Raw genomic sequence first — 21,571 nt, 5'->3', positions numbered from 1 at the left:
CCAAGTACATAGGTCCAGCATTGGCATTATGGCTTTTCCAACCTTGATAATGCAAATGCTAGCAAAGACCCTGAATGTATGGTGTCAGCACAGGTTAATATCCTCTTGCAGCCAAATCCCTACAATTATAATGGCTTCTGGTAGTTCCACGTTTTACGCTTGCATTTTACTCCTGCCCGTGACACTGACATAGGGTCCTTCATAAATGTTTTATGCCATACATGAATCAGTCAAACCTTAAGGCTTGTGTTTGCTTCGACTCGGATATTTTTTAATGCTAAACCATGTAGTTTAGACCTTCTTGGTTCTGAGTTCACCTGGGAAGGATGCCCATCAGCCACCATTACAGCTCATCAAACCCACCTTATTTTGTGCCATTTCCAGCGAGATGTGCCGCAGCCGTCTGAAATGCCACGTCCTCTTTCTTTTGCAATGAAACATTAATGGCTTCAGTTTTTACAGTAAAAGCATCAAAGCCAGAGCCACTGGAATTTCAGATCAGGTTTTGAAAATATGAATATATAGGACCTGCGTGGTGAAATGGATACCAATTTTATGTCTTTGAGCAACACGAATCCGAGAAGTGGAAGGTCAGAGAAACGTAACTTGGGGCTATGACACAAGTATTAAAGGTTTTATGGTATTTCCTTGGATCGCGCGCTCGATTTCCATGACTGCTGGCTCTTTAGCTGTGAGCGAATCCGAAAGGTCAAGCTAACAAGCGTGAAATGCAATGTCTGATTCCGAGGCTGAGTGATGAAGGCGGGGACACCTCTGAACCTGAACCCAACACTGGACAAATGGCGAATGGCTGATGGATAAAATCAGATGTAATGTTCCTGGCAGTCCCGTTGGTGGGGGTGGGGGTGGGGGGCGTTGTGGGTGGAGGGAGATGTCGACCGGCTTGCTCCGTGAGCCTGGACTTCTGCGCCGATTCCCTCAGCCGGGTTGCACCGAGCACTGGATCCTGTAGTCTCTCCTCGCAACGGTGCTCAGTGCCTGGCACTCGTGTCCCGAGGCTGTGCTGTAATTGGCGGCTGTCTGCCATGTCAGCGCGTCCAGTGGCGGTAAGTGTGCTGCCACTGGACAGTGTGCGGCGATCATAGGTGAATCTTGAAATGGCAGGGCAGCCATGTTATCTGTTATCATAATCTGTGCTCTGGTGCTGTGTCAGTGCTGACACCTTGGATGGGGCCTGGTTAGGCATGCCCACGAGTAGCGTTGAGGGGGTTGCTTTAATAATGTTGTCACTTACAGACATCTGCCTTCCTGGTTAACAGTGAAATTAGGAATGTACTCAAAAGGTCTACATCATCTTAGTAACATTCAGGTTTCATTTCCTTTATTTTTAAATTAATTTCCTTCTGGTAGTCACACACTGACGTTTAAGACTTCAGACAAAAGCCAATAACGGGTCATGTTTACTGGGTCGTGTTGAGCCTTTCAGATTTCGTATTAGCAGTAGTAATAGTTTCAAGTTTCAAGCCCTTTTCTAGTTTTGCTTTTTAATATTTTATAAGGTACACTACTTTAAGAAATTCCTCTAGTCATATAAACAGATATGACTCTGATAACCATGAAGGACCATGTGGCACTGCTATTAAGCTGCATTCCACAATTGGTATGGAATTTGTAATTCTCCAGTTGCATATCACATACTAATACACATCAGCATAGACTATGTCTAACCCATGGTTTAGAGAATGATTGTGACTCCACTGTAATACCCAAATTCAGTTAGGGTTTGAATAGGATCATAGCTTAACAGGGACTATGAACACAGCATCGCGACCTTTGAAACCCAGCATGCAACTCCATCACTGAAATTACAGCAGAAACGGTGAATATGCTCTCGTCTCATATGCGCCACCTTGGTGTGACTGCTGTACTCCTGAAGCAACGTGCCTGGATTATCCAGCACTGTGTTATTTCAGTGCCCATTATCCACCCCACCTAACCATCATCATTATCACATAAAAAAGAGGAAGAAGATGAAGGGGGGGGGGGGGGGAATCACACGGGAGGCTCCTCCAGGTCCGTTCACTCATCACCGGTTACATAGCCATTTCCTGGGAAGAATTTACATAGCACTAGAGTGCACGGCAGTCAGCTGAACTGTCACAGCTGCCATTGGATCTCATGTTGTCACTCTGTCACTGTCAGAACAGGCTGGGTTTTTTTCTTCTTCTCCTGGATAGACACCTCTCCATAATGTGGCAGCAAAGGCACTTCTCAGCTGTGCTCTCTGCCTCTCTTTACATAATGGATGTTGCTCCCTTGGATTGCTGGTTTCAATTACGTCTCTGCAGAGCTGAGGATATTCCCAAACGGGCAAAGCCAAAGTCTAACCCGGCAGCCAATATTGCAGCAATTCGATTGCAACATGCATTGACCTGTATGCTGTTTTTGATAGTCTGTCAGTCCCATGCTTCAAAATGGCATAGTATCGGCAATGCTAAGTGGTGTTGTGACTATATAGACTTTCTGGTGTTCCTTCAGCTGATAGCCAAGGTGTTATTGGAATGATAATGTATTTGTGACTTTCAGAGTGCTGTTTCCACGTTCCGATTTACTCATTATAGGTTTCTGTGCCAGTGCCTTTTACGGCAGTGGTTGGAGTATTTGCTGAACTGTCTCTCCTTGGGCAAACTCTGGCAAACTTTCCAGCACGGAAGCGAGTGGAGGAGTGGAGTGCTTCCCCCTGCCAGGCACGAGAATGTTCCCTCCCGGCTGAGGGACCCACTCAGCAGTTAAGACATGCGCTGGGGCCTGCGCTTCACCTTTCAAGTCTTTGAAAGTCACCTCAGATGTCAGGTGCGTTCACCATGGTGAAATGTAAAGGAGGCAGGCATTCTCAATTTGAAAGGTGGGGGATGAGAATGGGCCAGTGCCGCAGTACGCCCCCCCCCTGGCTCCTGTTCGTGAGCCTGATCGAGGTACTTGGGCGACCTCCAGGTGCCATTCCACTCCTCCACCGCCCAGCGTGCCGAGAGGAGGCGCTCCCCTGAAAGGTCCACGCGGCTGTGTCGATTTTGGGAATGATTCAGTGCGAATGCCAGGTGCACATCGACCAGGTACAGCAAGTACTCCCGCCGCAAAGCCTGGGATGGAATGAGTGTTCTCTTCACTTAAAGCACACTTTGGAATATAATATTCTTAAGGGCAAATCGATCTAATTAAGCAAAATCTATGTGTCAGGTCCATAAGTGGGATATTGTTTTGATAGCTTAGTGTTGGCGACCGAGGGGACAGAAAGAGTTTAAAGTTTTAAGCGGTAGTCAAGAGCCCATGCTCAACTGAAAGCGTTTCTGCCATATTGACTAAAATGCCATTGTAGTGATACAGAAACTGAGTTGCGACGCCGGTTAATGGCTGCGTGTTTTAGCCCGTGGACTGGTGGTTAATGACTGTGTTTCACTCCTCTGACAGACACGTCAGGTAAAACACGGAGCTTCACCTCCACCCCCTCCGGTCGTGTCAGCACACAGGGACCTTCGGCCGGCTGTTTACCCGTTGTGTTTCACCGTACAATGGCGAGGGCAAGGGAACGGGGTGGAATGGCGGGAGTGACAGCATGAGATTACCTTGATCCCGACTGAGGCAGATCATCGAATATTTATTAATTTACCGTTTTTTTGCAAGCAGATGCAAGCTCTTGAGCTCTTCAGCTCGCAGGCTCGATGTCAGGCCGAAGGCAGAGCTTCCCAGGGTGAAGCCTGCACCCCTCCCAGATAAAACAGCACCGATCCCCAGTGCGCCCGTCTTCCTTTTGGATTAAGCCGGCCTAAGACGTGCCAATAACCCTGTCAGAGAACAAAGGCAGGAACAGCGGTGCTCAACCCCAGTGAAATCAAAGATGGGGATGTTGCCACTCAAAGAAACAAGTTATTTTTTATTATTTATTCTGCATTCACATAATCATGAATGAGAAAAAAAAACAGTATAAAGGCATTTTAGCATTACTACTATTATTAATAATAATATTATTATTAATGTTATTACTTTTTTTCTAATTAGTCATCGCTTTTGAAGCTGCCCTTGTTCAATCATGGTGAGAGATCGTTTGTACATGATAATATTTAGCTGGTTTGGCTATGTAGACATGATGTTAAAATTAGTGTAATTTACTATTATACACATCTTTGAACAAAAAGAGAGGATTATACTGTAGCTTTTAAAATAGATTATTTTTATGATTCCCAATTTTGAGTGTTTCAAAGCATGTTCAAATAAATGACATGAAGCATCAGTTCTTAATATATTATTTTGTGTATTATGTTATCGTGCTGAATTACTGGTTATTTGTAGGGGTCGCCACTACCTACCGTTTATACTGGCAAAGCAAAAAGTTAAATGCTGAGCATTATTCATTATTTAAAATAAGCATTTCCTCAAAATATACTCTTCCTACATATGCAGAGTACTTATACACCCGAAGAGAGAGTTTTCTCTTCCGGTCTAAAGTTTCTCCTAGTCAGGCACTGGTCTGCTTTAAAGATGTTAAAACTACTTATACAAATGTATTCTTGTCATTTTTGCATTGAATGCAGTAATATGGTGACTGTTACATATACAGTCTCATTAATACTGCATGACGCCCAGTAGCAGAGTTGAAATATCTCCAAGAATCTGCATTTGCAACAATATTGTTCCATAAGATTAATAATATTGCCTTAGTGTTTTCTGAATTTATTTGGCATAATAAGATTGTGGCATAAGAAATGCAGACTTAAGCACAGAACACACTTCAAGGCTCCTGTGTGATGAATGATGTACCCAAACAGATACAAATGAAATCTGTATCTTTCTCACAATGTTCATTTCCTTTCCCCACTTGTTTGGTGGCACATCTTTTACATGTTTTTTTAATGATCTGGAGATGGATATTGAAATCATTGTAATTTGATTCCACTATATTGCGATGGAAAGTTTATTGATTTCATTCCAGGACATTATAGAAGTGAAACTCTCCTGGTCCTGTGTAGGTGGTGTCACACTGAAGCATTCCAAAACGTTTAGCCGTTTGTACCATCACTGTACTACTGTTGATAAAATGGAAATCTCCGTTATGGCTCAGGTGTACGGATGGTGACACGTTGATGAATCATATTATCATATCATTCAGTACATTATCATACATCCTACACTTAAGCAGAATTTCAATGAAATTATGCAGCGCGTCTCTGATGTCTGACACCCTAATATATTTGTCTGTCATTTATTCCTCTCTCTCTCTCTCTCTCTCTCTCTCTCTTTTTTTTTTTTTTGGTTTTGTTTTCGTTTCCCACGTGTGAATTGATGAATGTATAGCGCAGGATGTGGTGCGCGGCAATCGCTCACGTGCTTTTCCAGCGGTGCTGAGTGGGCGAGCAGCGGGTTGCAGCCTTTATTACGGCCTTTTTCCGCGTGTAGGGGCTCCTCTCTGCAGCTCTATTCGAGTCTCTAACAGCCTCTGCCATCCATCTGTCTCTGTCTGTAACAATCCTTACCTGTTCCTCTCTGGGGTCTCGCATTCTGTGCGCTTAGAATAAACACAGTATCCCTCTGAAACCCATTAGCCCGCCATCCGTCGTTGCTTTATTTAGATTTATATTAATTAACGCGCGCTCCGTCAGGGATGCGAAATAACCCGCTTTTCCCGCGCAGCGCGATTGCTTCCAAGGCCGCGTTGCTCTGGAAAGCTTCTTCCACGAGGCAAGTAAATAGTACTGATGGAGGGAATAAAGGAGCTACTTATTCCTCGCTCGTGTCGCGTATAGGGGGCTCTAAGTGGAGCCGCTAAACTGCGGGAGAGTTACAATCTAATTATGCCCAACCAGCATGTATTCTAAAGGACAGGTAGTTCTTTTTTCATTAACTGAGCCAAGACAGCAGATACATCATGCTGACCGGATGCAGAGGGGATGGCTGCCTAACGGGGCGGGCAGTCACCTGAGAGGCGGAACTAGAGCGTGATGAATTGTAGAATTCGCGATGTCACGTGACACCACTGCGCACACATAAATTGGATCGTACTGTGACTGCTGAGCAAAGGTAGGCAGTAGGCCTATTTGTGCTGGGTCTGAGTTATCATTGCAGTATTTTAAAAATATGCTTTCTTTTGAATGCTTTGTAATCTGAATTATTTTTTGAAATCCTGGTTTTAGAAAGTACTGAATGTTAATGTATGTTCAAACTGAGCATTAGCTCAAATTTAGATACGGCAAGATTAGAAGGGTATAAGATAAGGATGCGTGCATGTATAGGCTATATATAAACAGTATATGTTTGTTAAGGGCTGTTATTTATTGCTTATTGATGTGTGCATGAGGCTGTAAGAAGCTTCCATACAGGTCATTTTGTGATGTTTTCAGGGAAAACAGACATACATTAATACATTTTGGATTTGAAGTAAGAATTTCTAGATTTTACTACTTGCAAAATGTTACAGGTCAAATTTAGCAACCATCTGTGCTAGTGGAAACACTAAACTAGATGCTAAAGTAGAGGCCAGTTTTGCTGACAGTCTATGTCATTTGGGATCTTTCTGTAATGTCCATGCAGACATTCACACACCAATACAGTAAACAACTCGCAGGTCATCTTGTGCATGCTCAGCTTCCCACACATTAGTATCTGTTGACTGACATGTCAATAGACAAACCTCTGGGATGTTTCAGATATCCACAGTGTAAACTGAACTGAGCAAAAGCTACAGGAACCTTAAGACAGATGTCTCATGCAACCTATAAACCTGGAAATGTGGCATCTGTTTTATAGCAATCCAGTGGCAACCATGCCAGCCCTTTCTCAACATCCTCAAGCTGTTGTAGTCTTTCTGATGCTTGTTTGTCATTCAGGGATTTTATTATCATGACCTTGAGAGAATTCTCTGATATACAGTATTACAGGGTACTGGGAGTTACGTGTATGAAGCACAGCAGCTAAAACACTGATATTGCACATATATTTAGTTATGCAAACTGAAAGAAGTAGACAGTGATCCATTTATAACTATCACTGCTCCTACTATCTATCTATCTATCTATCTATCTATCTATCTATCTATCTATCTATCTATCTATCTATCTATCTATCTATCTATCTATCTATCTATCTATCTATCTATCTATCTATCTATCTATCTATCTATCTATCTATCTGTCATCATCTGTTTTTCTGTATATATGTATATATATGTAAAATCCACCAGAGGAATGATATCTATAAAATTCCTCCTCTTGCCTCACCTACTCAGATGCATCCATAGCTCACTGCTGTCTGTCTCTCTCTGTCATAGAGAGACAGACAGCTGTGAGTTTTGGATGGCTCTGAGGCCAGCGGAGGACTTCTGGGAGGCTCTCTGGAGGACGCGGGGAGAGAGAGATGTCATCGGGAGGTTCTCTCCAGTCACTACCGTCAGACGCCCAGTGCAGGCAGTGATTGATCAAGGTGTCAGACCCTTTGCATTTAACATTAAAGCCATTTACATTTTAGAAAGGCGACGTTCTCCTGCCCATTAAAAATTAATCACAAGAAAGTTGGGTGGGAATATTGACCTTCTGTCTGCTGGTCTTCTAAGAGAATGTGCTATCTTGGCAGACACCTTTCAGAAATCTTAGTCTAAATTCTTCATACCTGCATTAATCACTTTTTTTTTTTTTTTTTTTTTTGTAGTTGGAAACTGTTGTGATTGTCTAAATGGATAGCACTGTGAATGAGATTTCATATTTTGGAATATCTGTTGTCTAAATGGACAGTATTGTGAATGATATATTTCAGATTTTGGAATATCTGTTAATAAACCTTGTGTTACAGAGTAAATGTATTGTTTATTTTAATTTTTATTTTATGACATACTAGAGAAAATGCAGTTAAGATCAGTGATTTTGATCTCAGATAGAATTTTAAATGGAATCCCACTGAACTACATTGGGGAACTACATTAACAGCAGGTTGTTTTAAGTTTAAATGGTGGGATGTAGGTGAACCACCATGTTTAGATATTTGATTTTGCTTAAATGATGAATCAAGATCCATTTTGATGTAATTTCACCCACTATATGCTTGTTTAAGGTCTTTGTAGTCTTTTACAGAACCATAGTAACTATCCCAGGTCTTAAAATGGGCTTCCACTGTAATGAAAGCAGCTGTTCTAAGTTGCCCCATCTTAAATATTATTTATATAGTTGTTACTGAAGTGTAATTCCTCTTGTTCTCTTTGTTTCACTTTGCACTGGTAAACACAATAATATGCAACAATACACAACACTACAATATATTAATTGCCTTGGCACCCAGAACTTGGCAAGCTTACTGGATTAGATCTGTTTTGTCTTTTATCCTTAATCAGCAAAGGAAATATTTTCACCCAAATTTATGTATTGCCACGTTTTCATACACCCAAACCTTGTCATTTAATAGAGAAAAGCAAATCAGGCCTGAAGACCTGATTCAGTAGCAACCAACAAGGATACGTGGCATTGTTCTTTTTTCTTTTTGTCCTAAATATTGTGACAAGTTGATTGTGAGGTCGTGACGAGTGGGGCATAGACAGCATATCACAACCCACTGATTCAACCAGTAATGGCATATAAGCTGGGGATTGTGTAGCAGTATGTGCACCACACAGTTATATAACCAGATTCCTTAGAGCCTTCACACTGTCTTAAACTGACAAAGCCTATAGTGGATTCACAGTTAAGTGCTGGTCTGAGCAAGTGCATTATTTTCTATAATGAGGTCTCAAGCCTCTATTTTACAAGGTGCATTCATTTTCTCCAGGAAGCAGTCTTGGTCCTGTCTTCAAGTCGCATTGCTTCATTTTCCTGCCTTTAGGACCACTGCTGTTCATTACAGTGCAGCGGCGTTTCGGGCCAGAGATCGGCCTTTGAGCCTTCGCTGTCTCGCCCGTAGCCGTCTAGCGCCCAGAACAGCAGGACATCTTCGGGCCATGATTAATAATAAGAGAGTGCACACCTGAACTCATCATCCACTCGACCGAGTTTTATGACTGACGTCTTTTCAGAAGTTGTAATTATTTATCCTGCCCTCACCAAAAGCGTTTTTGACAGCACGTGATGCGTAAGCGGGCGCGGCGGGTTTCCTCCGCCGAGCTCTCGTCCATTAGCCAAGCAAAGCATTTCTTTATGAGACCGTTAAACGAGCACATGCAATCCAAAATACTCATTAGAACTTAACCTTCTAAGTCCTGAAGTAGCAATTTTATTATCCAGCTCAAGAAAATAGTGGCAGTCAGCAGTCCCCCACTGTCTTCCATTCTCCTTTTATGAGCTGGTACAATCAATAAAGAATTGTGTGGGGGGAACTTCTTCCCATTCTGAACACAATTTGTGTCAGAAATGTCTACTGTTATACAATGGTATATTGACTTATTAAATAAAAGACAGGATGGCACGCTTAGACTGGGAGAGAGGGTGACAGCAATTCACAGGGAGTTTTCTTATGGGATATTAGATCTGGTATTATTGGACATGCACAAGTAATAATGGGGTGGTAATTTTCCGATTTCTAATTAGACTCACATGCAAATGAAATCTCTCTCCGTGTTGGGTTTTATGCCGCTCCAGGAGTTCTCATATGCTTATGGAATTTATGGCCGGAAACATTAAATCGGGTGGGAGCGAGGAGGGGGAACGTGTCATTACGCGGACGTGGCATGGCTGAACTTTATGGAGATGCTCTTTATAGGTGATGGAGCGTTGGGAGAGCGCAAGGCTCTGCCCATCGCAGGCACCGCAGCCTGAGTGCGACAGCAGAGGTTTTACTGGGGTTAATGTGGAGCCAGTGTCTACACGGCATCCGAGACCATCCACCCGAGCCCTCGACCCCATCCTCACTCGTGAGGGGAGCGCCGCAGGTGTTGAGATCTGTTCTCGCGTGTCCTCAGGTGACCTCTGACCCCACCCCCACACCCCAACCTCGACCACTATGTGTCCCTGCAGAGGATGCTGGCCAGATTTCTGTGCTATTAAATATAAATCAGCGCTCGAATAACAGCAGCACATCTGGAGGGAGATTGCTCGTTCACTTCCATGCTTACTGTAGCTGGTCTTATACAACCTTCCCCACACCCCCCAACTCCCCCGCCCCACCACCGCCTGGGGGCCCTGGAAGAGCCAATGAGAGCTCTCCAGAGCAAAGAGCAGAGCATCTGACAGCCATCACTCTGTTCCTCCACAGCCCGGTGCACGTACCTTGTGTCATTGCTTGCCTGCCTGGAACTCAGCAGAAAATGGACCCGTCTTCCAACATTGTGTGCATCGGCACATCCGCCCTTATTTACCCACACTCACCTTGCACCATTTATGTTATGACTGCACGGCCCAACATGACATGAAATGTAAATGGACTATTCATCTCCATACCCACACATGCATGGCAGCTTTAGACGAAGAAAAAATACACAACTTTGAGAAAAAAATCCACATTGCGTAACCTCCTGTTAGGTTGGGCTGTAAAACCATAATGAATGCAATTTAAACTCTTCTCCAATGTGAAAATGGAGAAGCACTTTAATTACACTGAAACTCTTCTCTGAAAGTCTTGTAATTGCTTTCACTGAAATTTTCCACATAAATTGCTCAGATCTATGGCGCGTCCAGCTTGCGTCCGGCTGTCGGGAGTCCGTGCTGTCTATGAGAATGTGTGCATGTGCAGCCGCCTGGACCGGACCCGAGTGTAGCTTGTCCCATGAGTGAACGGAACGAGGCCGTTAGCCTGCCACCGACTCGGTGTGGTTTGTAGGCGTCCCGTGTTCAGCCATGCCCCCACCCACCTAGGCTACCCTGCCCTCGCTCCCCAACTGCAGGAATCGGTGCTCTGTTTGCGAGGCCCAAACGGGATTGAGTGTTGCTCCTCCAACAGGCAGTGGGGGGTATAAAGATGAGTAAAGTGAACTACATACCAGGACAGTACCTTCTCTGTCATGTCACCTCTGGTTAGAGGGCGAATGTGTCCGTAGTGGCCGACGGGTTGCTTGGTGGGGGGTTGGTTCTAGAGCATATTTACTGCTGCTGGAACAGTGCTGGGTGTTAGGGCATATTCCCTGCTGTGCCATGAAGTTGGGCTACGCTGTGATTAGGAAGGAGGCGGTTGGGTGTTAGTACATAGGCTGCACTGTGTTCAAGTAGATGGGATTGGCCATTAGTGTGTATACTGGGCTGTGTTCAGGTAACAGGCTGTGGCTGCCTGTTGGCTTGAAACTCTTTTCATCGTATCAGTGGCTGCTTGTGCTGAAGTTACTCTTTAGGCTTTCATGCATTTTCCTGGTGAATAGCATTTTTGTTGGTCTGATATGATGTCATTGTCAAACCTCTCAGTGCAAGTGTTACTAATGTCCTGACTGTATCCTAATCCTAAAGACTTGTGTTATGCGCAGAGCCGATCATAGTGCTCCAGTCCAACTCTTGGACCTTTGGTGACGTAAAAGAGCTCCACCTCTATCTTCACCCCGTGGAGAAAGTCCCTGGTGGGTTTATGAACAATGCATCTTGAAATCTGCCCTGCTGTTTCCTCCAACCTCCTCTCCACGACGCAGGATTGGCCGATGCAACATTTATGTTTGTTCAGCGTACGAATCCTTCCACTGAGAGCATTTGAATGCAGGTCCAGCCACGCGCAAACGAGGTGGCACTCAGTCTTCTTCACGTGGAGGACTCCCTGTTTCAGATCAGTTATATTATCTATTCATATGGACTCCTGGGACCTTGAAGGGCACTTAATTAGTCTCTTCAGTAGTGACTGGATATTTGACCTTTAAAAGTAAATTGAGTCTTTTACAGTGGTTTTTCTTAGCTGGGGTTTTAACATTAGTAGTGGTGGGGGGAGGGGGAGGGGAACAAACCTTTCTTGATTTTTCCTCTCAACCATGACGATGGATTTTAGAAGCCTGGCTTTCACTAGAGCGGCCTCTTATAGTCAGATAGACACAATCACATTAGATTTCACTGACAACCAAGGCTAAGTGCGTGTGTGAATGCGTGTGTATGTGTGTCAGTGCACTTACGCGGGCGCTCGGTGGAGCATGAGAGACATTAGTGAAGCCACGTCTGAGAATACATCCCGAGACGTCGATGGTCCCCTCTCCCCGGTGCGCCCTAAAGGCCGTGCAGATCGCTCCACAAGTCATCCTGCATTGACTGACTGGACGCGACGCTCGGGCCCCTGCGGTGGCAGCATGCCAGTCGTCCTCGCGTCTGACCGTCGGCTCGTGGCAACCCAGCAGATTTACTGAGCGATGCTGATGCCACAGGACTGGCAGGGCAATTCATTGCTGGGCCTAAAAAGCCCTGGATGCACTTAAGAGTTTCCTGTGGACGTAATGAATAAATGAGTGCCAGGGAATTGCAGCTTCCAGGAAAGCATATTGCTTTCGGAGCTGGTAAGTGATCACATGTGTAGCTGCTCCAGACACCTCGAGAAACATTTTAACCACTGATCAGATACGAAGCGCCGGTTAATTGCCATCTTTACTCCAGCTCCCATTTCAGCCACCCAACTTCAAAGTCCCTCTTCTAGCAACGTGCGAATGTCGTCCATTTGAGAGGCGGCCCATAGCGGGACACCACAGAAACGTTTGCTGAGCTTCCAAGACCGTTGTTGGGTTTTTGCTGACTGATTTTTGTTGAACACGGCTGAAAGATAGCATGCTACCCTTCAGGACGGACTCTTCCGTCTCTTCCATCACGGATCAGAACCGCGATGCATTTTGGATAGTTTCTTAGTCACAGCAATGGTCTTGTGCCATCCTAATTACTTTAAAAGTTTTGCACAAACTATGTCTGTGTGACTGCTTAAGAAAATGGGACAATTAATTGAGAAACGGGCAAATAAATCTTGAAGGCTTGCAGCCGCTCTATGACAGCACTTGTTTCTCCTCTCCCGAAGGCGGCCCCGTGCCTGAGTTATGAGCTGGGCGTTGGCCAGGGTCCACTGCCTTCATCCTCATCTTGCCAGGGGCCAGAAGTATCAGCTGGAGGCATCTCCATTCGTTCAAAAAAAAAACCTGATACTCCTCAGACACGGGGAGTGCTGTTTGCCCAATAAGATGGTCATTAACAGTGAAGAATCGGTTCGCATCTGAGTCGCGTTCGTTTTCAGGAAGCGCTTGAAACGTGAACTCTTCTGATGCAAATGAAAGGCTGTCTTTGTTCTGCCACACACACAAAAAAAGGTCTGCTTTACTGTACCGGTATGAATTTTCTATCAGGGACGCATTATGTGTCGTGCTCATGATGTGAGCGTGAAAGCAGGCGAGGGTGATTTATCGTGGATCATTTGTAACTGAGACCTTTCCGGCAGACCCGTCCGTGTTGACATCATTTGTCTGGCTCTGCATAAATGATTTAGCATCGTAATTAGCACCTGTAGTGATCAGCGAAGAAATGCTTTAGCCGCGATAAAAGCCCCGGCTGAAACAATCTGCTCAAATATGTTTGATTCTCTCCTGCCTTGTCTGTTCCATGTTAGTAAAGAACATTTAATGGCTATGGAACCGATTAAAACTGAGGCAGCTGACCATGTAGTCTTTAAGTGCTGGGACAGAGATGTGATTGGATTTGAAATTCAGTGATGACATGCTGAATGTCAGATTAATTTGAGATCATATTATGTGAACCACTTAGAAATAACACCCCTTTGTTTACACATAGCTCCCCTGTTTTAAGGGTCCATGAATACATTCACATAATCTTAAAATACTTTGCTCCCCAATTTTGTACATTTTTATGTATGCCTATGTTTTAGCAACCTGTAAAGTGTTTTTTCCCCCTTCAAACTATCAAAGGGTTTTCATGTGCTGGTAAATCCTCTTAGATAATGATAATATATTCTTCTCTTCTCTAGTAATTTTGACATATAGTGGGTGTGTCAACATCAATTTTGAAAGATGATCTATGTACCAAACCACTGACTTTGACACACCCATTGTATGTCTGATCGATTTTGGGCGACTTTTACACCCGTATGGTGCTTTGTCGACACTGACGAACGATGCAAATGCTAAATCTAGTTTGAAGTAGTGGCACAGTAATACACACCTGGCCGAGAAACACCTAAGTAGTCGACTCTTCAGTTACTCTCTGAGATCTTGTGAGGTAGGTTTCCCTGCTCCGAAGGGAGGCGGCACCTATGTGGACGGAAATGCCCTCGAAGGAAAGGTGACATTCTGCATTTTAACCTCACGTTCAGTCTTTTAGTTTGACTGCAATCTATCACTGTAGTTTGAATTCCTTACTCGAGGCACAGGATCAAAACAACAAAAATTGTATCGTAGTCCAATAACAGAGCACACGGTAGGTTGAGTTTACTTCTCTCAAAATAGTGCTCTCTGACTGCTGCCGTCCTGACCTGCTGTAACATATCATTGAGTTCCGTGTATTTGCATTCAGAATTGTGATTCGCATGCGCATGGCCTGTCTCCTCAGTAGATGAGATTGGTAGCTCTTTAGAATAATTGAGAAACATGAGACAAGGGGATGAAAAATATTTTGCCATTGCCTATAAAGCACCAGCCCGTGCTCACTGGCCACGAGGATATATTGACTGGCTCCCAAACTCATCAGAAGATTGTTCAGTCGGGCTACTTGCATTAATCGTGAAATAAATTGAAAAATGCAATCAATGATTCCAGGGAATGTTCAGCAGTAATTATATCACATCAAGATAATCCAATAATTGAGAACCTGATGGATTCTCTATTGGTATTTCACTGCTCGGTCTGTCACGATAAAGCATTCCGAGCGGGCCGAGGAACTGCTGCGGGATTGGCCTTAACCCCCCCACAACATCCCACCCCACCCCACCTCCACCCTCGAGAATTCGGGTTCAGAGCCTCAATTAAGCGACACAGCAAGACTCGTTCGGCCTGCGTAGAAGTAGTTGTCCAAAACTGGGGGACGGGCTTGACCTGCATGTTTGAGCACATGGGCGAGGTGGGTCAAAGTTGACAGAGCTCTTTTCTACCTTGCTTTCTTTATGCTTCTGAGGTGCATCATTTTTTTAAGTGGTCGAGCTAAACCAAAAATCCAATATAATATATATTTCTGAATTCCATAATATACACCCTGTGATTTGGAATTCTGATCTAGAGTTGGCCTCAAAAATCTCAGCATGATTGCCAGTGCACAGGTAATGCAGGCTAAGCCTCCTGTATACATAAGAAGCAGACCTCAAAGAGAAATAGGAAATCGAGAATCATAACATTGTATATAGTGCAGTGTGTGTGTGTGTGTGTGTGTGTGTGTGTGTGGGGGGGGGGGCTTTGGTTAGCAAAATGGCCTTTTTTTGCCATTTGCTTCAGGTTCAGCTTGAGAGAGGACTTGGACTAAACCCGGTAGATCAGGGAGGACCACGACAGCCTCATCAGCGAGTGAGATCTCTTTCGAGGCTGTCTGGAACGGCTGTGTGGAGCAGCAGGCCGAGCTGATGAGGAGCTCCAGATTAATGAGCGCTGAGCGCAGCCCCTTCTCCCGCCTCGCCCTGCCGTATTGACGCCTTCCTTCTGCTTTTAAACCACAAACTCAACACTGCAAACCAATCTTTACAAGGACAGCCAGAAAGTCAAAGCTCAAATTCACAACTCAGTGAAAGCCTGGCTCTTTGTTGAGCTTAGATCATACATATAAATCAGCATGTTATCATTTATGGTAAATATTTGATCATTTTAATGTGGGGGGAGGGGGGGGGGGGTTCTTGGTACAGTCATCGTTCATTGCTAAAGCTTATTATGAATTTCTGCATGTCTTGTATCCCATGATGTAACCTATCCAGCCTGCTTGGCTTTTGTGGCATCAGTTACCTGCCTTTGTGTTCTCGTACCCGTAGTGTCGGTGTGTGTGCAGGGAGCTGTGTGGAGAGAGCAGCTTCTCTGTATCGCTGAGCTGCGGCATTCCGTCCTCTGTCGGGCTTGGTTTGTTCTCTCCACCACACAGCTGAAGGTGCAGAAGCCTCTCTGCTCCAGATGTTGTAATATTGATGAGGAGCCTGAAAGGGCTTGAATCTGCCAGGCTCCGCCCCCTGCTTGCGCTCATAAGCTGAGTGCTGTGAAAGTACGGGCTCCAGCACACTGCGGCAGCCACACAGGGAATTGTGCTTGGTCAGCACTCTTTCTCTCTCTCTCTCTCTCTATCTCACAGACACACACACAGAACACACACACACACACTCTCTCTCTCTCTCTCTCTCTCTCTCTCTCTATCTCACAGACACACACACAGAACACACACACACACTCTCTCTCTCTCTCTCTCTCTCTCTCTCTCTATCTCACAGACACACACACAGAACACACACACTCTCTCTCTCTCTCTCTCTCTCTTGCTCACAATCACGCACACACACACACACACACACACACACACACACACACACTCACCACCACAACCCCCTTCTTTTCTCATTATGTCTGAAAGGCGTGCATAAATTAACAGTATCTGTAGCTCTCTCTGCCATGCTCTTCTGTACTTCACCATGCTCTCCTGAAATGCTTTAAAAATGTATTTATCGATGCTGAGAGAGACCAGAATGGCTCTGCTTACGCGGATGCTGAGAGAGACCAGAATGGCTTTGCTTACGCGGATGCTGAGAGAGACCAGAATGGCTTTGCTTACGTGGATGCCGGCAGCATTTTATAAGCACCGCCTCTGATCTAACATCAATAGCGCTAATTGAAATAAAGCGCATTGATGTAGGTAGTTTGAGTGGAATTCCGCAGGCATATTTAGGCCCTCGCATGCCTTCAGACGTCACCGCATGTCTTTACGTCCTCGCGTAAGCCGAGCTATCTGCGGGTGGCTAGGACTCTATGACTGCACCAGCAGGAGTCAGTTCCACTAATGACTAGCCGTGATGGCTCCTGGATCATCATTCCGCATGCCTTGGCATTTTCTAGCGTGGCTTCCACAACAGTGGCTCGGTCCACACCCGACGACCGATTACTTCAGCTGATTGATTTTGCATTGTTGTGCAGTTTATGTTCACCAGTCTCTTTTCCTTTGTTGGGTTTGTTATGTTTTTTTGTTTGCTGTGTTTTTTGCCAGCGAGCCGGTCCCGCACTCCCCTCTGTGTCGGTTTAATAAACGCCTTCTGCTCTGCTCTGCTCCTTCTACTGGATTCAGCAGAGTTATCACACAGCAGCCAGGATGCAGGAAGCCCGACGTGGCACACCGGAGAGAGAGGGAGAGCGAGGAGAACCGCACCCGTAGGTGGGCACCCTTTTGGGATTCCATATCAATGCCACCAGCTCCCATCGGCCCGTTTCCTCCTGATTTCATCTTGAAAGCATCGTTATTAAGCAAGAGCCCCTTTGGTGCTGTTTGAAGTCGAGCCAGTCATGTGCTGCAACCTTTGAGCAATCAAAGTGTCTGAGAGGGGTCTTAAATTGGTTTAGGAGTTGCAACAAATCTCATTCAGTTTATGCAGCATTGCTGTATTTTGAGTACTTGATAACAAGGAAAAGAAGCAGAGAGCAGAGAAAGGAAAAGAACACACACCACTGGAGGAATATGTTTCCCAGAGCTACCTGGCAGAACACCGCACCATGTGGTCCAAAGTTCCTCCCAACAGCCTGCAGGAACCATTCTTCTCCCAGGCAGACGCCACCCAAAGTGAACCTGACACTGCCCAATGAAACCGAATCTGACACCACCCAAACAAAATGAACTTGCCACCGTCCAAGCAGGTGAAGTGACGGGAGCACTCAGGTGCCTTTGTAGTAGCGCCCAGAAGGAAAGCCGATCAGTGACTTCCTTTATTTATTTATTTGCGTATGTTGTTTGGTTTGGTTGCTTATGTGGTTACTTTCTTATTTACATAAATCATGATATGCTGTAGCTTCTTTATAGAGTTCAGAGCGAGACTGCAGGTACTTTTTTTTTTGTTGTTGTTGCATATCCTGTGATTAATCTAAGCAGCTGAGGTTCGTGTGAGTTCAACTTTTCCATTAGAGGAGGGGGCTCACCTCTTGAGCTGACGAGCCCCTGCCTCTAATGGAAAAGTTATAACTGTTTAATAATAACAAAACATAATAACTGTTTTGTGGGTTACCTCTTAGAGGGAGGCTTGCAGCTAATTTGATGTGCAGATATTTTATGGTGAAAAGGTTAATGCATCCATTTGTGTGTGTGTGTGTGTGTGTGCATGCGTGTGTGCACGCATGTGTTTTTGAGCACACCAAGTAGAAGAGATTTCCTCTCCCTTTCGTTCCGTTTTATCGGTCTGTTCTAATCCTCTTCTTGGGTGTTTCCTGAAGCCATGTCCAATTAGGGAATCTTAGTCTGGAAATCGTATTTCGCAGCACTCTGAAGGCTGCGTAATGCACAGCGGCCTGCCCTGGAAATCAGGCTAAGCGTTACAGAGTGGAAAGTGAAACAGTTAATGGCATTTAACTGGTGGGGGGGGGGGGGGTTAGATTGTGATCGCACTGCCACTGATATTCTGGCCGCATACAGCGTGCTCTACGCGTGTGGCCCACTCCGCCTAACTGGATCTTCAATTCTTAATTCTATAATTCCGTCTTCCGGCCAGCGTTAACGGTGTTACAGAGTTTTAAAGTCTGGGGCTGAGGCATGCGGAATGGAATGCACCTTAATGTATTTTTCGCCATTGTCATCATTACCGGTAGAATTTCCTGGTCCCTCCCGCTGGCATGGAAACAACGGCCTTACCTTTCCCATCGTCTTTTTTTTTTTTTTGCTCCCTCTTGCATGGCTGTACAGACCAAACCTCAAATCTGACAGATCTCATTTTCCCGCTCCACAGCCTGCTCTGTTTGATTGACTTGTAATTACTTGGTGGAGGGAGGAGGGCTGCAGTACTTGGTGTGTAATGTGTTACTATAATTTGTGTGTCTCCTTTGACAGATTCCAGGGCAACAAATGAGTTGCGACGCAGACCAACTCAGGGTAAGAGACGCTGTAATGTTGGGCTTGTGTATGCGTGTGCGTGTGTGTGTTTGGTGCACGTGTGTGTGTGTGTGCCTAGATGTGTTTTAGTATTTTTAGTATGCATTTGTTTGTGTTTCTTTCTTATGCTAGTACTGCTATTGCGTGAAATATTCTGTCTGCTCCAATTACAGATTTTCACATCAACTGGTGGAATCACACATTCAGTTCATTTGTTTGCACAAAAAAAAAAAGTGTATGCTCATCCAGGAGGGATTTCCCCTTGACATTTTGCTTGAAGGTCAGATATTGTCAGTGGAGTGTCAAATCATGGAGTGTCAATTCATTCATTTTTTAATTAAAAAAAAAAAAAGGAAGCCTGCTGTGGAATTCTAATGTTCTGTTTCCAGTAACTGTGTATAGGGCACACTTTTTTGTTAAGGCCCAACAGGCCTAAAGTGCTTGCCGGGACCGAGTGTTTTTGGCCTAACATACAACACTAAAAATGGGTGGAAAACTATCATCTTCCTCTCAACTTAAACCTATTTACTGCAGCCAAGTATGTAAGCCAAAATACAACCAAGCCCACCTTTCTGGATCAACCTTTTAATTTCAGTGTCCACTTGCACGCACAGGCATACATACACACGTGCATGTACACACACACACACACACACAGAGACACACACACACACCCATGTGCACACGTACACATACAAATGTCAAGCGGTGAAAGCATCAGTTCCGCTCCTGATGAAGAATCTCCTCCAGCTCTTCATCCTCTTCAAAACCCCTGCGTCGGTGGCCGCGCATCGGCCCCGGGGCATTTGGGGCGGGGAGGTGGGGGCGTGGCTGTTGCGCACGTGACGGTGCGATGGGCGTGGCTGCCTGAGCACACGCGAGCCGGGGGACAGATTTGTATGACATGCAGTCAGCAGGGCGCACTGTGCTCCAGGTCTTCCATCTCTGCTGTAATTTATCATGGTTTGTTGAGGGATTTTAAGCCAGAGAGCAGCGGGATGATTAATGCGTCTGACGCCCCTGCTCATGCGCCATCATCATTCCAATTCTTAGAGGCTCCACTCGCTGGTTTATTTGTTTTTAATGATCTGAACTTTCTAGAAATTAGAGCAGCGAGTGGACGTGAACTGAGCAGATTTGGATCACAAATGGGCTTTTAATTTTCTCCTCTGCAGATCTGAACCAAAAAAACCTGCTTTTCTTCTTCTTCCCCACATCCCTTTTCCTAGTACTGGGGAAGCCGTTTTCTGTGTTATAATGACTGTTATTGGAGAGGTTCTTGCTCTCTCTCCCTTTCTCTCTTTCTTTATATTTTTATATATATATATATATAAACTGTATAGTCTTCTAGAGGTTTATAGGTGATGTCTATCCCATATCCTATCCTTATTCCTCAGATTTTAATTCCACCTTTGCCTCACTGAAAAGCAGAGATTAACATAATCAATAGTTTTGATTGGAATATGATCCTCAGCGACGGATAGCTTGCATCCAATTAAAGCAGGAGCTGTGGAGTGTCTGGAAGGAGGCGGCTCTTCTCCTGCACTTTTGGTAATTGCTGCTCCATCCCTCACAGGGCTGCTGGAGACTCCATTCTTGCAACCTCCATTTTCTTCTCACGGCTGTATGGCCAGACCATACTGCGCCAATTCAGGTTAAGTGGGGGGTTTTTCCCCAAAAATGGACGACAGCACTGTCCAGTCTCTCCGTTTATACAGACCTGCTTTCATGTTTAACTTAACTTCTCAGACCGTTAGACCATGGATGCCCTGGTGTTTAACGAAAGGAAGATCTGTTACATCGTAGCACATAATTAAATCTGTTTTTAGAAGTACCATTACCTTTTAAGAATTGATTTAAGAATGTGTGATTTATAGTCAGTAAGTGGGTGGAGCAGCCCTGACCACAGGGTGTGTGTGTGTGTGTGTGTGTGTGTGTGTGTGTGTGTGTGTGTGTGTGTGTGAGTGTGTGAGTGTGTGAGTGTGTGTGTGTGTGTGTGTGTGTGTGTGTGTGTGTGTGTGTGTGTGTGTGTGAGAGAGAGAGTTTGTACTACGGTAGCTATTGTAATGTCTGTTTTGTGACGTTGACTGAGATATTCAGGCTGCAGCGCACTGGCGTGACTGAGCTCCGTGCGAGGGCCATCTCTGGTATTCTTTGCAGAGGTTTAAATTAAGCGCTTTCATTTCTCAGGTTAATCTTTTGATAAGTCGATAATTTCTCTTTCTCCGGGAGGCTTCCGTAACTTCTCGCCAGTCTCATTATTTCATTTGACCTCTAATATAACTGCATATGCACTGCAATTTTATTACACCTAAATGTCACACGCTCACATGCGTGTGCGCACTTACACACCCTCATGAGTGCACGCGCGCATGCACGCGCACACGCACACGCACACAAAACATCCAGCCATTGCAAACACGCTGCAATATCCTCTCCTGTCCCCTCCCATTTCCAAGCCTTTGTAGAACACGCATTTCTATTACTCGTGAGTTTCTCCCAGATACCTGGGGAATAGTGTCTGAATTAAAGTCGATTCCCACCCCTGACCATCACCCCCCTCCCCCCAGCTGAAATGGAGTAATTAGTGTTAGGCTCAGATGTGTTTATTTGGGTGGTGAGCCCGCCGTCTGGGTTAGCGGGAAGGCGGCGCCGGCGGACGTCACCAG

At 45.0% G+C, this 21,571-nt stretch overlaps 1 protein-coding gene across 5 annotated transcripts in view; it reads left to right on the top strand.

Moving 5' to 3' along the window:
* Positions 1–21,571, top strand: part of rbfox1 (RNA binding fox-1 homolog 1) — a 184,500-nt gene that overhangs the window by 50,169 nt on the left and 112,760 nt on the right. The window contains exons 1-2 of one of the 5 annotated variants that reach the window (XM_081710910.1): positions 921–1,067; positions 18,861–18,902. In XM_081710910.1, the coding sequence (XP_081567036.1) occupies positions 1,047–1,067; positions 18,861–18,902 (63 nt within the window). In that variant the 5' untranslated portion in view covers positions 921–1,046. Of the gene's footprint in view, positions 1–920; positions 1,068–18,860; positions 18,903–21,571 lie in introns of those variants that run through there. The other 4 variants (XM_081710909.1, XM_081710912.1, XM_081710908.1 and 1 more) reach the window with 4 other exon arrangements.

The sequence above is a fragment of the Electrophorus electricus genome, chromosome 3, assembly GCF_041902795.1.
Source record: "Electrophorus electricus isolate QZ-2024a chromosome 3, ASM4190279v1, whole genome shotgun sequence".
NCBI lineage: Eukaryota > Metazoa > Chordata > Actinopteri > Gymnotiformes > Gymnotidae > Electrophorus > Electrophorus electricus.
The sequence above is the reverse complement of the archived record's forward strand: the minus strand, read 5'-3'. Positions and strand labels throughout refer to the sequence as shown.